The 15,051-nt window shown below is 47.2% G+C and overlaps 1 protein-coding gene across 2 annotated transcripts; it reads left to right on the top strand.

The window, feature by feature from the left end:
• The first annotated feature begins 9,483 nt into the window (after nucleotides 1-9,483).
• Nucleotides 9,484-11,820, top strand: LOC136529381 (uncharacterized). Of its 2 annotated transcripts, XM_066522456.1 has the most exons (5): nucleotides 9,484-9,669; nucleotides 10,122-10,201; nucleotides 10,625-10,706; nucleotides 10,839-11,107; nucleotides 11,193-11,820. In XM_066522456.1, the coding sequence occupies exons 1-5, from the start codon at nucleotides 9,586-9,588 to the stop codon at nucleotides 11,560-11,562; spliced, it is 885 nt and encodes a 294-aa protein (XP_066378553.1). In that variant the 5' UTR covers nucleotides 9,484-9,585; the 3' UTR covers nucleotides 11,563-11,820. The 2 variants fall into 2 exon arrangements, with proteins under 2 accessions (XP_066378553.1, XP_066378552.1); XM_066522455.1 differs by having other exon boundaries at nucleotides 10,625-11,107.
• The last annotated feature ends 3,231 nt before the right edge of the window (nucleotides 11,821-15,051 follow it).

The raw sequence follows: 15,051 nt of genomic DNA on the forward strand, positions 1-15,051 counted from the left end.
AAGAAGGGCGTGTAGCCGATGGCTCGGCTAGGGGTTGTCCTCAAGCTCTAGAGTACTAAAGGAAGCTTGGTGACCCAGCGTGCGCCAAATTTGTTCAACCGATTGAAGATCCTAGGCTTGAGGCACTGTAGGAGCTTGCCGTTTGCGTGCTCAACAAGCCCGTTCGTTCGGGGGTGCGCGACAGTGGCCCAATTGAACCGGATGTGGTTTTCATCGTAGAATCGAAGGAACTTCTTGCTGGTGAACTAGGTGTCATTGTCTATAATGATGGAGTTCGATACTCCAAAGCGATGGATGATGTCGAGGAAGAACAGCACGGCTTGCTCGGACTTGATCGCAGAGATCGGCCGAGCTTCTATCCATTTTGTGAACTTGTCTATGGTGACAAGCAAGTGGGTGTATCCTCGGGGCGCCTTCTTGAGAGGTCCCAATAGATCGAGCCCCTAGACCACGAAGGGCCATGTGATGGGGATCATTTGGAGTGCCTAGGCCGGGAGGTGAGTTTGCCGAGCGTAGTACTAACACCCTTCGTAGGTGCGCATGATCTACTCAGTGTCGGCTACTGCAGTGGGCCAGTAGAAGCCCTATCAGAATGCATTTCCAACCAAGGTTCTAAGCGTGGTGTGGTGACCACAGACCCTAGCATGGATATCGCTCAGCAAGTGCTTCCCCTGCTCAATGGGGATGTAGCGTTGTAGGATCCTAGTGTGGCTTTGTCTATAGAGTTCACCCTCCATAAGAACAAAGGACTTGGCGCGGCGTGCGAGCCATCGAGCCTCCACCTTGTCTGTCTATAGCGTGTCATAAAGTAGGTAGTTGAGGTAGAGTGTTCTCCAGTCGACCAGAGGGTCCGGCTCTATTGCTGGATCTTCTTCAAGCTCCATGACCTCGGGGCTGGATGGAGCCATCGGTTGGTTAGCCCCCGAGGCTAGATCGGGCAGACCATCGTTGGCCTATTCTGACCCTTCATAGCGCACCAAGGGCTTGTGTTGGTCGCTGGCAAAGGCACCTATTAGCACCGGCTCTTGGTCGGATGCCGCCTTTGCAAGCACGTCGGTCGCCTCGTTGAGGCGCCTTGGGATGTGATTGAGTTCAAGGCCATCGAATTTATCCTCCAGTCGTCAAACTTCTTGGTAGTATGCAACCATCTTAGTATTGTGATAGCTTGACTCCTTCATGACTTGATTGATGACCAGCTGGGAGTCGCCCTGGATGTCGAGGCATTGGATGCCCAGCTCGATGGCAATGCGTAGGTCGTTGATGAGTGCTTCATACTCAGCCATATTATTGGATGAGGGGAAATGGAGACGAACCATGTACCTCATGCGTACCTCGAGGGGTGATACGAAGACCAGCCCTGTGTCAGCGCCCCTATTCATCAATGATCCATTGAAGTACATCGTCTAGTACTCTTGATAGACGACCGCTGGAGGCATTTGGACCTCGGTCCATTCCGCGACGAAGTCCGCCAACACCTAGGACTTGATTGTTGTTCAGGAGGCATATGTAATGCCCTAATCCATCAGCTCGAGTGCCCATTTTGTGGTTCTTCCCATGGCATCCTGGCTTTGGACGACCTCATCGAGAGGGAACAATGTCACGACCATCACCGGGTGTGACTCAAAGTAGTGGTGTAGCTTTCTCTTGGTGATGAGGATGGCATACAGGAGCTTCTGGATTTGGGAGTAGCGGGTCTTAGAGTCGGATAGTACCTCGTTGATGAAGTACACAGGGCGCTGCACCTTGAGGGCATGCCCCTCTTCTTCCCGCTCCACTACCAGGGCGGCGCTGACCACTTACGTGGTGGCCGCTATGTATAGCAGAAGGGATTCTCCATCGGTTGGAGGAACAAAGATCGAGGCCTTTGTCAGAAGCAGTTTGACCATATCAAGTGCCTCCTAGACCTTGGATGTCCATTCAAAGTGGTCAGCTTTCTTCAAGAGTTGATAAAGGGGGAGACCTCATTCACCGAGGTGCGAGATGAATTGGCTGAGTGCGGTGAGGCACCCTGTGACTCACTGAACCCCCTTTATATTCTGAATCGGGCCCATTTTTGTGATGGCTGAGATTTTCTCTGGGTTGGCTTCGATGCCATGCTCGAAGACAATAAAGCCGAGCAACATGCCCCTTGGGACCCCAAAAACACACTTTTCGGGATTGAGTTTGATGTCATTCGCTCAGAGTTTTGCAAAGGTCTGCTCAAGATCAGCAATGAGGTGGTCAGTCCATTTGGACTTAACCATGTTGTCGTCAACATAGGCCTCAATGGTCTGCCCGATGAGGTCCCCAAAGCATTTGAGCATACAACGCTGGTATATAGCCCCAACGTTCTTCACATCGAACGGCATTGAGAGTAGCAGAATGATCCAAAGCGCGTGATGAAAGATGTTGCGAGCTGGTCGGACTCTTTCATCATGATTTGATGGTACCCAGAGTACGCATCAAGGAAGTAGAGGGTTTCGCACTCTGAGGTAGAGTCGACTATTTGGTCTATGCGTGGCAAAGGAAATAGATCCTTTGGGCATGCCTTGTTGAGGCCTGTATAGTCAACACACATCCTCTAATTCCCACTCTTCTTTTGTACAAGGATGGGGTTGGCTAACCACTCTGGGTGGTATACTTCTTTGATGAATCCGTCCGCTGAGAGCTTTACTATCTCCTCGTCGATGGCCCTACGTTTCTCCTCGTTGAAGTGGCATAGGTGTTGTTTCACCGGCTTGGAGCCTAGTTGGATCTTCAAGGTATGTTCGGCGACTTCCCTCAGGATGCCTGCATGTCCGAAGGTTTCCACACGAAGATGTCTCTGTTAGTGCGGAGGAAAACGATGAGCGCGCCTTCCTATTCGGAGGAAAGCATGGTATCAATGCACACCATTTTGCCCTCGGTGCTCCTAGGGTCTATGAGGATTTCTTTAGAGCCCTCTGTAGGCTCGAACAACCTGGTCGACTTCTTAGTGTCGGGCGCTTCTTCGGTGACCTCCTCCCTGAGGGCGGCGAGCTCTCCGAAGGCAACGATTGCTGCGGCATGACCGTAGCACTCGACCTCGCACTCATAGGCACGCTGGAAGGAGGTGCCGACGGTGATGACCCCGCTAGGGCCCGATAGTTTTAGCTAGAGGTATGTATAGTTGGGGATGGCCATAAACTTCACATAGCATGGATGTCCTAGGATGGCGTGGAAGGTTCTGGGGAACCCAACCACCTTGAAGGTGAGGGTTTCTGTCTGATAATTGAACTGACCTCCAAAGGTAACGGGCAGATCGATCTGCCCAACTGGCATGGCCTGCTTCCTAGGCATGATGCCGTGGAAAGGTGGTTGGGTTGGGCGGAGGCGTGTTCAGTCGACGCCCATTTCATCGAGCATCTTGGCGTACATGATGTTGAGGCCACTACCTCCATCCATCAGTACTTTGGTGAGCCACTTCGGACCGACGATCAGGTCAACTATGAGCAGATATCTCCCCAGATGTGGGACGCTCTCTGGGTGGTCAGTCTGATCGAAGGTTATGGCAGACTCTGACTAGCAGAGGAAGGCAGGCGTGGCCGGTTCAGTCATATAGATCTCGCGGCGTCTGACCTTCTGACGGTGTTTGGAGTCATAGGCCGCCAATCCTTCGAAGATCATGAGGCAATTGTCCGGTGTCAGAAAGCCATTGTCCTTCTCCTCGATGGCATCCACGGTGGGGGCAGGGTCCTTTCCATGCTCCCCCTTGTTGGAACCTTCAGACAAGAACCGCCGCATGAGACTGCAGTCCTTGTACAGATGCTTTATCAGGAAAGCATGGTTCGGGCATGGCCCCTTGAGTAGTTTTTCAAAGTGGTTCGGAGTGCCCTCCGTGGGCTTTCGACCACCCTTGCAGTCAGCAGCAGCCATGAGCGAGTCCTCGCGCTATTGCTTCTTGTTCTTCCTTTTGGCAGAATGATTGGAGGTGCCTTCACCGGTGCCCTCGTCCTGCCTTGCCTTGCCCTCTTCTCCTAAGGTGTGGCTAGTGGTGATGTCCAAGAGTTCCTTGGTGGTTCATAGGCCCTTGCATCCTAGCTTATGAACCAAAGACTCATAGGCAGTCCTGGACAGGAAAGCTCCTATAACGTCGACATCGGAGACGTTAGGAAGCTCGTTGCACTACCGGGAGAAGCATCGGATGTACCCATAGAGGGTCTCACCAGTCTTCTGTCGGTAGTTCTTGAGGTCCCATGGGTTCCCAGGACGCTTGTATGTGCCCTAGAAATTCCCCACAAAGATCTCCCTCAGATCCACCCAACTCTAGATTGCGTTGGGCGGCAGGTGTTCCAACCACGCTCGTGCTGAATCGGCCAAGAATAGTGGAAGGTTGTAGATAATAAAGTCATCATTATCCGCACCACCGGCTTGGCAGGCAAGCCGGTAGTCTTCGAGCCATAATCCAGGATTTGTTTCCCCACAATATTTTGGGATATTGGTCGATGGTCGGTACTTTGGTGGGAAAGCAGCGTTGAGGATGTGATGGCCAAAGGCCTGAGGGCCCGATAGCCTGGGGCTAGAGCTTTGGTCCTCGCCACTGTCGTAGCATCCGCCGCGACGAGGATGATAGCCGCAGCGGGCTCCTTCTCTTAGGTTGCCGTAGGTACGTCTACGGGAGTCGATAGTGCTGCGTGCGTCGTGGTTACGGCCGAGACGCTGATGCACTGGGACAGCGGCGTGCTGCCTACCGCCCTATGGCGCCTGGTGGACCGATGCGTCCCTGTCGGGATGCCTAGAGGGCGTGCGCTAGCTGGTGTCAAGCTCGCATCGCCGAGACAATGAGCTCTCTACCTGCTGTGTCGCCACACGCTCGAGCAGTGTGCGAATCTCGTGCTGGGCCATGGAGCAAGGCCGTCGCGGCCTCTGGAAGGCCATGGAGCAAGGCCATCACGGCGGTGATGTTTTGGCTCACCCGGGTAAAGCAAGGAAGGGCTTCATCATCGGCGATAATCCTTTGGTTTACATCACGGGCCATGGGGCGTGCGCGCCCACCGTCTCCGCGACGCTCAATCTCCCGATCGAGCTCTGTGCATTCCTGCACAAGCTAGACTCGTGCTTCCTCGATCTCTCGTTGTCGGGCTTTTAGCTGCTCCACCCCCATGCGAGGTGGGGCCGTTGTCTCCCCTTCGGTTTCATCATCGAGGTTGCCCATCGGGGTAGCCTCCTCTACGGGGATGCTTTTGGCGTGTCCCACAGGGATACCCGTCATGAAGCATTCCCGGAAGAGATGATGGCTCCCTCTGCTGGAGTCAGAGCCAGAGGATGACCCTGGCTCCTCTATGAGGAGGTTGTGGAGGGATTCCATGACGTGTTCGATCACCACAAGAACTCGTTGTTCGCGGGCGGCAGGATCATGCATCGTGCCACAAGGTGGCTAACAGTCACCGTAGCGTTGCGGAGGCCAAACGGAAGCGCTGTCGGGGCACTCCGTATGTGGTGTTCCAGAGAGAGGGATCCTCCTCTGACAAACCATGCCATGTCATTGGCGTCGGAAAGGGTGAGGTGGCACTAGTTTTCCCTGGACTGCTGGGGTCCTGGGGAGACACCGAGCTAGTGCTCAAGCCTCTCATGGTTGAGGCCGATGGAGGGGAGAGATTGGATGGCGGCGTGAGTCAATGCCAACTCTCTTCCCACCATGATGATGAAGTCTAGGTTCTCGAAGCGCACGTGTGCGCCTAGGACCCAGCTGATTCCGTGGCTAGCCATCCGTGGCCTGATGTTTAATGTCGAAACGTGCAAAGGTCCCCTACCTGGCGTGCCAATTGTCGGTGTTTCGAGTAAACACCAACTAGTAAATTTGTATTTGTTGCGCGTTAGGCCCGGATGGTGTGCTAAAAGACACAAGGTTTATACTGGTTTGGGCAGAATATCCCTACGTCTAGTCTGCTACTGCTGCTCGTGTTATTAACACTGAAAGGTTCATAGTAGAGGGTACAAACGGTCGAGAGAGGGATAGGTCCCAAGTCTCTGATGGAAAGGTCGAACAAGTACTGAAAGCTCGATTGCTGCTCAGTTGCGTGTAATGTGGTGTGTGGTGTGTCAAATTGATCCGTCCCCTTAGTGGGGTGCCCTGCTGTCCCTTTTATAGATCAAGGAGGAGCAGGGGTTACAGATGGAAGAAAGAAGAAAAACCAGAGGCCAAGATGGTCCTTCGAAGGTGCCGGGTCTTCCTTTTCCTCTGAGCCAGCCCTACTGACATGGTAGATGATTCTAGGGATAGCATGTTCGTTGATCTTGATAGGGCCATACTCTGGCTTCGTTCAGCAAGTGATCACATCCCATCCTACCCCGACGGGCGGCGCGACGCACCAGGGTGTTGAGCCGTGACCCTACGGGGAGCAGACGGGGAAGTGACCATACGTCCGTCACTGTAGATGATGTGACTTCCCTTCTGGATCATAGTGGTTGTCGTATGCTTATGTCAGGATCCGTGTCCAAGGGTTGATGGCGGCGCCCACAATACTGTAAGACAAAAGTCAGCGCCTACAACACTGTTCGGGCTCTGTCATGCCTGGAAGGGCTTAAAGCGCCCATCCCGTCATATCCTGGTGATACTTTCCCGTAGGCGTGTAGGGTATGGTCCTCGGTACTACGGTTGACTCGAGTGTTCTGTCTTACCCTGTGCTCGTCATTATGAAGGAGCAGGGTGCGGACGTTGGGTGAGGCGGAGCCAACCCTCAGACGTCGGGCGAGGCAGAGCCAGTCCTTGGACGTCGGGCGAGGCAGAGCCTGCCCTGAGACATCGGGCGAGGCGGAGCCAGCCCTCGGATGTCAGGCGAGGCAGAGCCAGCTCTCGGACGTCGGGCGAGGCGGAGCCAGTCCTCGGACGTCGGGCGAGGCAGAGCCAGCCCTCAGACGTCAGGCGAGGCAGAGCCAGTTCTCAGTCATCGGTCGAGGCGGAGTCTGCCCCCAGCCATCGGGCGAGGCGGAGTCTGCCCCTAGACGTCAGGCGAGGCGGAGTCCAACCCTCGGGGGTCGGGCGAGGCGCAGCCAACCTTCAGTCGTATGGGCAAGAAGTGTAGTTGCGTTCTTGTCTATTTAGAAGCATCAACGTTTGATGGTTATTAGCTCCACCTCTTTGGGTACCCTAGTATTTGGTCCCCGACAACTATGTAATGCCAAGTTACCTAAGCCCATCCTATGGATAGTCCAACACCTCAAACTGGACAGTCCAATGAGTATTGCCATACAATCTATATATGACAAGTTCTAATGAACAACTAGGAGGGAAAATGTCTAAAATATGAATAAGAGAATCAATGTGATCGAAGGCTTGGTGAGACAGGGTCTTTGATGACATTACTCACTTGGGCTGGTTAAGGATCGTATACATGTTGCAGTGAGTTTTGAACACCTTTCATACTTAGTACATGTCATATTATGGGGATGGTAAGCCAAACATTATGTTTGATTGGTTGATCTTATGGATTTAGAGTGATTTGGGGCGAGGAGTAGCTAGAAACTAGTATTCCCGAACATCTCGACTATCCGTTAGACATTTTGGACAAACGTGGAAAAGGTTGAGGTAGCTAGTTCCTTTACCTCTTATATATGCACTGACTTTGTGAGGAAGTTCCTGGTTTTTGGCTTTTAGAGTAGACTCGTGATGAAAGGACTCGTGGAATGTCAAGATCCACCCTCATGCTTAGGTTCTTGCTATCTCCTAAGGTTGTGCTATGCCTAGTTTGTAGTTTGATAGGTGGACCATTTTATTTATTCCACCTACTTTTTTTAGAATTACACAGTACAACGCAGATGCTCACAACACGCACGCACATTCACCCCTGCGAACACACGTACACAAACCCTACCCCTATGAGCACCTTAGAAGGACTGAGCCGGTAGATCTCGAGATTCACGAAGTCACCACTGGTGCCTCGCTGTCGACGGGGACGTCGCCTACCACTGAAAGCATAGCACTGTTAAATCCTAGAATAAATCCAAAAAAATGCGAGCACCCATGCCAAGTCGAGGACTTGAACCCGGGTGGACAGGTTCCACCATAAGGAATCTAACCAACTGATCTATGATCAGTTCGCTTATTCCACCTACTTTAATGTAAACCAACATGTTTACCTTGCTATGGCCTCAATGCATGTTTCTTTGAGTATCATTCGAGTATGACATGCGGAGTACAATTCTTTTTCATGGTGGTACTTTTGAGTTGTTGAAGGTGAGATGGGCTTTGTGTACGGCTACTTCTATGCTCCCAACCCCTTTGTTGAGTGGGAGTATAGCCGTTACCCATGAGTAGCTTAGCTCATGGTTGTGGCATGAACCATGAATGTATCTTTCAATTTGTTATGTATGTTGTAGGCTTCTACTACAGTGTCTTAGTGTTGAACTCAATTGTGTTGAACAAGAAGTGCTATAACTTAACTAATATTCATTAAATAAGAACTTGTGTGAGAACTATACGATGTTTATATATGCAATGTATCATGTGTATTTTGCGTGTAGTGTACATCATGGATTATGCGATTATAGGAACGAGTGGATTAGTTGTATTAAATCAAGTGTGACCAATAGTGATCGCTTGATTTTGATATGATTAATTGGAGTGTCCTTGCATGGTGCACACACACATCTCTTGACCTACCGGGATTTAGTTGCAAATGATTAGAAAACCAATATGTAAACTGATCATGATAGGATCTTTCCGAAACCCTACTTCCCTAGATTGTATTTGTATAAGGCAGGGTAGGAAGACCCCTTATCGTTACCACTTTTCCTTAGCCTTTGCATACGGCACACAAGCAATAGAATCCACAAAACATAACATAGGGTGTTGTCTCCTCACAAGGTGTTGAACCTATCTAAACTCTATCTCGTGTACTACCATATAGATCCGTTTCACACACAATGCGTACATAAATCATTATCAAGTGACAAAACACCTATAAAAAGCAACACCTATAAAAAGTAATTTTGATTAGGTACACGAACTTAAATACTTATGTCTTTTATAAAACTCTAGCCCGTATAAAAACACACGTCGATAGCCTTTGTATCATAAATTTAAAATATAGAAACTAATGGTTTATAAAATAACTTTATGCAAAATTTCATGTACATGCAACAAAAACCAATGGCAAAAACACAACAAACCAAATGGTACTACCTCTGTCTAAAAAAAATACAATTCTAAATGCATTATCGGTTAAAGTGAATGAAGTTTAAAAAATATATAGTTAAAAATACTAATGCTTATAACATTAAATAAATATACTATAAAAATATGTTTCATCATTTCATGACAAATCTAATATTATCTATTTAGTATGATAAATATTAGTATTTTATATATATATATATTTTTTTTTTTTGTTAAACTCGACATACTTTCATGGTACGGTTCTAAAATTGGCCTACCATGCTGCCATCCCATCATGAACAGTCGCCATGATTGAAGGTGAGAAGAGAAGGTCTCGAGTCTAGTCTCCTTAGATTTTTTATTCTCCAGTAGTACCACTACTTGCGCCTTGCACTTTACTCTTCCCTCACCTCTGGCAGCTGCTTCGAGCTCGGTAGCTGAACAAGTAAAGCAGCAGCGGGAGCAGCTAGATAGTAAGATAGTGATCCTCCATGGGCAACACCTGCGGCTTCGGCCATATCCTTGGCCTCCGTGGTGGCCTCTGCGCCGACGTCGACGTCGCCGATCTGATGCAGGTTCGAATCCACATCGCTGTTGACAAAATACTGCCAGCAACACATACAATGTTCTTTCTATCTTTATATCCCTTTTGTGTCCCTACCGTGTACCGTGTAACCGACGCCGTGTTAGAGATGGATAACCTGGATCTCCGACTTCTGCCGTCGAAGAAGGGTGGGAGTGATGCAATAAGAGGGATGAGATTGAGGGACGATCAAGGGACATAGGGATTTATTTACTTGAAAGGCAAAGAGTAGATATGGACGAGTATCTTATAGCCTTTCATGTACTTCCCATTGCAAGAGATTTTTTTTTCTAAAAAGACAAGAGATTGTTCTTTCTCAATAATAAATTGATGATATGAGGATCCTCCTGGACCAATCTGTTGTTATTGTGACCAGAGCAGTTCGTGCAATCTTTTTAACTGAATGTTTTCAGTTACGTGTGCGTGATTGGGTATTTTTGGCAGGATGCTGGTTCAAACACTGGACACCTGATGAGTGGTGGAGTACTTGCCAACAGAGTGGAGCGTTCTCAGCATCAAAGCAAGTGAGATGCTGCTCTATGTTTCTTCGTCAGATAATCAATTCATTAAATTGCGAGAAATATCTCGCTACTCCGTCCATTCAGTTTTAGGCGGTGTTTGGATTCACATGCTTGGACTCTAGTCGCTGTCCCATCAGATATTTGACATATGTATGAAGTATTAAATATAGATTAATTATAAAACTAAATGCATAGATTGAGACTCTTTTACGAGATGAATTTTTTAAATCTAATTAGTCCATGATTTAACAATGTGGTGCTACAGTAAACATGCGCGAGTGCCAGATTAATTAGGCTTAATAAATTCATCTCGCGGATAATTTATTTTTTATTAATATTCAAACATCTCATGAGATACCCTCCTCCTCTAAACTTTATTGTTCCTCTGGCGACAGACTCATTTTTCTCTCTCTTTGTTGTTCATAGCACCGAGGACATTGACGAGTCGTCTGCGGAGGAGCTGCGCGACGCGACGAGCTATGCGAAGGACAACGCGTTGCTGATCCAGGTGCCGGTGTTAGGAACAGCAACGAAGACATTCTGGCGATTATCTGATGAAGCCACTAGGATCAGCAGAAAACTTGCATTGATACTGAGGAAGTTCCACTCATTCTGCAAGTGCCTCACTGCTCCTCTGCAGGTGTCCAACGTCTGGGTTGGGAGCGCTGGCAATGTCAAGCTCAGGGGGGCCAGATTCACTACCAAAGGCTTCAGCATTGAGCGTGTGAGGGATGACTACGAGAACCTGTCCAGGGTGCTCAAGCAGTTGATTAGTATCTCCGGTGGGGATATCAACAAATTGCCTCCGGACTACAGTGAATTCCTCTTGCTCTTGACGAAGGACAACCTTACAACGGAAGATGAGTTCTTGATTGTAAACAATGCTGCTCTGCTGCCCTTGAAAAACCGGTAATTTTTTTTACTCAGTTTTATTGTCTTTGTTTTTGTTCTTGTTTGCTGTTGCCACTGGTCATTTGGTTACTTGTGTTCACAGCACTGAGGTCTTCCTGATGCTATACGATAGAATTGTCAAGTATCTTGGTAGAAAAAACCGAGCAAAGAGGAACATAATACTCTCCAGTCTCCCCTATGAGAACGACTGGTTGGATACTGCCACGTCAAATACAAAGATCAACCAGTGGGTTGTAAAATCAGATGTTCAAAAAAAAGAGTACAAAAGGACTGCACTTGATCTACTGCGTCTCAACAGAAATGTAAGAAGCCACTTGCATGAGTACGGCCATGATGACGATATTGAGGAAATTCTTTATTGTGAATGGCCCATGCTGCTCATCGCCATGGAGAAACAATTACACGTGGAAGGTGAGCTCCAAGACACTGACATCGAAAACAAGTTCGGCTAGCCGTTCTGCTGCAAAACAGATGAAAGATGTATTCTGCATGTCCATGGGTTGGTAATGGTAAGCTACTGTTCTTCGATCTTCAGTGAGAAAGTTTATAGTGATGGAGTAATATGCTACCTGGTTTATGTAATAGGCTAGGTGCTTTATCTGGTCCCGTCAACTACAAGGCAAATCTGGCCAGCTTTTGTAAAGTATGCTGTAAAATATCGCCTTAAAACTCTAAAATTATGCTGTGAAATTGACTTGCCATTGAGTTTGCATTCATCCTTTAATCTCTGGTTCTTATAAAAATCTCTATTGCATCAGTAAGCAACGCTAGCAATATTCCTCGGAAACACTTGCAGTTGCAGATACATATATCTGAAGTAGTAGTGTTGCACTTGAGTTTTATGCAAATTATTGTATCTGATGAAGCATTTCCCCTCTCTTCTAACCTCGATCCCACCACTCCGTCTTCCATCACTCAGGAAAGCACACAGGTTATGTTGGATTTAGGCCCATGTTTGGCCTGATCTGAAAATTCCAAAGCATGCACAACATATAGTCCTATATTGCTAATTCAAGGAGAGGTTGTCTTGCTTAAATATGGGAGTCTCCTCTCTATGCAAAATAGGTGAAAATGAGAGAGAAGGAGACTGGTGTTACACGCACGCGCAGCTCGCGCGCATTTTTCGCGTGAAAAATCGCGTGACTTGTGACTATTATTTGTGCAGTTTCTATTTTTTATGCTGAGCATAATGGTGCTTCAATGTGATTGAAACTGCCATTTTAAACAGTAATAAGGTGTGTCAGTTTCTATTGTTTGAATGCAGCAATTTCTGTCATTAAATTAGGCAGTTTTTACTGATTGATGAAGGGAATTGATGCACTATGAAGGTCTATAAAACCAGAAGACGTCCTGGTTGAAGGGTACGGATTCACACGCTCACCTTCCCACTCGCTGTGCTGAGCTTCTCGCTGCCGCGCCTCGTCGACCTTTGAGTTCGGCGTGCACCGGACTTGAAGAGAGCGGGATCTCCGAAACCACTGCCGCGAGACTCCTGCACGGGGCGGCAATCAGGTTTTTGGGCAGCGTCTACACGCGACCGCTTGGTGATCTGCAACATCTACTTCAACACGTTCGACTACGTTTTGCGCGGGATCATTGAGTAATTTCCTTGCGCAATCCTGTTCTAGTCAGTATGTTACCTGTTTACTTGTGTTATGTGCTTACATCATTTTTTATCTATAAGTTTTTCCTCTAAACAAAATCTGGAATATATTTTAGGCACTTACTTCCAACGGGTTAAAGGATAGGCCCGTAGGGGACCATTTTCCTTAAAAGAAAGAAAGAAAGAAAGAGCCGGTTGGGATTTGGGAACCTCTTTCATAAAGCTTTTGTACTAGTTGACAGGTTTTCTAATAATTCGAACATTTGGTGTGCCTAACAATACAAGTTGCTTTAATCCCTCCCGGAGTTCAACAGGGGTAAAGCCTAATATTGAGGAAAACGAAAGCCCTCCGAGTTTTCTTACGTCAAGGTTGTCCATACTAACTCAACCATGCTTAAACATGTTATAAAAAAACATGCTTAAACATGAACGTCGTCCATAAAAAAATGTAAAACAAACACGGTTATACGCCTTGGTTGCCGATTGCACAAATTAATACTTCAAAACAAGGGTAAGAACATAAGAGCCTTATGTTTAATACCTACTACTAATAAAAGTTACTTCCCTTTGCATATTTTTTCTCTTCGATTATTTTCTAACACAATACACATATAAATACCATGTAATCCTTATCTGGTTGTGATAAATTTATCATGCATTTTTTCATTCATGTCTATAGTTTTTTCTCTTTGCATGGCACCTCCATATACCTTCAAACTGCATTTTGTTAAAATCTTAGCTTAAGTTATGGTGGCTCTTGTTGTAATCTTGATATATGATGCCGTGAATCTAGATTTGGATTTTAAAGTTTTATGTTTGTCCTTAAGTTAATCTGAAACCCTAAGCTTGTTCTACATATTATTTAAAAATCGCTTTTTATTATATTAAAAAAAAGGATATTAGATCATACTGTTTACACTAAGGAATTAAGAAGTTAAGGAGTTCATAGCTATTTTGGTCACTCTCGTGCCCCAACTTAGGGGGTACGAATTTGTTGAGTTTGATCGGTACTATAATCCTAAGTATTTGTCGATGTTTCACCACCGATAGCCTGCCACGGGGGTACCCGGGGCAGTTTGTTCGGGCTTCGGCGTAAGCTGAACTCGACAGTAAACGCAAGAGACAGTCGATTTATCCTGGTTCGGACCCTCGATTGTGATCGAGTAATAGCCCTACGTCCAGTCGGCGTTAGCCTTTGCGTTGGATTGATTGTAAAGTGTTGTCTCTGACCTCTCCAGGAACCCCGCCCTCCTTTATATAGTCAGGAGGCCAGAGTCCTAGTCGGTTTACAATAAGAGTTCCTAGTAGGATTACAGAATAATACTACTACTAAGATTACATGAAAAGAATCCTAGTTAGACTGGATCTTCTCCCTTCCTTGAGGGATATCCTATGGGTCCCGCATCGACAAGCCCCCGAGCACTTTATGGTTGAGCTCTGGAAGCCTCGTCTTGTTCCTTCAGGTCTTGCCGAGTAGGAACAAGCGTCGTCCGAGTGCTTTCTTGAGCGAAACCGTGTAGCGCTTCGTGAGATCTTCGGGTGGTGTGTACCTTTTTTTTGAAGAAAAAGTACTCCCATCTGGGTGTAGCCCCCGAGCCTCTTGCTATTTGGAACAAGGAGTTGGAGGGTCTTGTCTTGAAATTGCTCTGATTCTTCGTCGAAGGGCTCCCGAGCATATACCCGGGTTCTTTATCAAAAAGAACTCGGATATAGCTCGGTCCGGGTTCTTTTTGTCTTGAGACCTTGAAGTGGTCTGTCTTGAAGAAGTCTTCTTTGTGACGTGCGCTTTTTCGAAGAAAAAAGTGCACTCACTGAGTATAGCCCCTGAGCCTCTTACTATTTGGAACAAAAAGTTGGAGGGTCTTAAATCTTATGTTTTTTTAAAACTCCTGTCTTGAAGAATTCTTTTGAGTGATGTGCGCTTTTTTGAAGAAAAAGGGCACTCACTGAGTGTAGCCCTCGAGCCTCTTGCTATTTGAAACAAAGAGTTGGAGGGTCTTGAATCTGAGTTGTTCAAAGAACTGAAAACCTCTCCTGTTGCAGCCTCCGAGCATATATCTGGGTTCTTTTATTAAAAAAGAACTGGATCTTGGCATATTCTCTGGTAGTCTGCTGTTGTCAGATGTAGTTGTATGGTGGTGGTTGAGTGTAAATGTTGTTTGTTCATGAGTTGTACAGTGTTGGTATATTCTTCCGAATATGCTTGTTCTTGAGTACTGTTTCTTCACGCCTGAGTCCTCTTTTATTGAATTCTATCTTTTCACTGTGTCCTTTATTAGGTTTGTTCCGTTGGTGCTCCCGATCCATGTGCACCGCTTCTTTGGTCTATAAATGCCCT

The sequence above is a fragment of the Miscanthus floridulus genome, chromosome 19 (assembly GCF_019320115.1).
Source record: "Miscanthus floridulus cultivar M001 chromosome 19, ASM1932011v1, whole genome shotgun sequence".
Lineage (NCBI taxonomy): Eukaryota > Viridiplantae > Streptophyta > Magnoliopsida > Poales > Poaceae > Miscanthus > Miscanthus floridulus.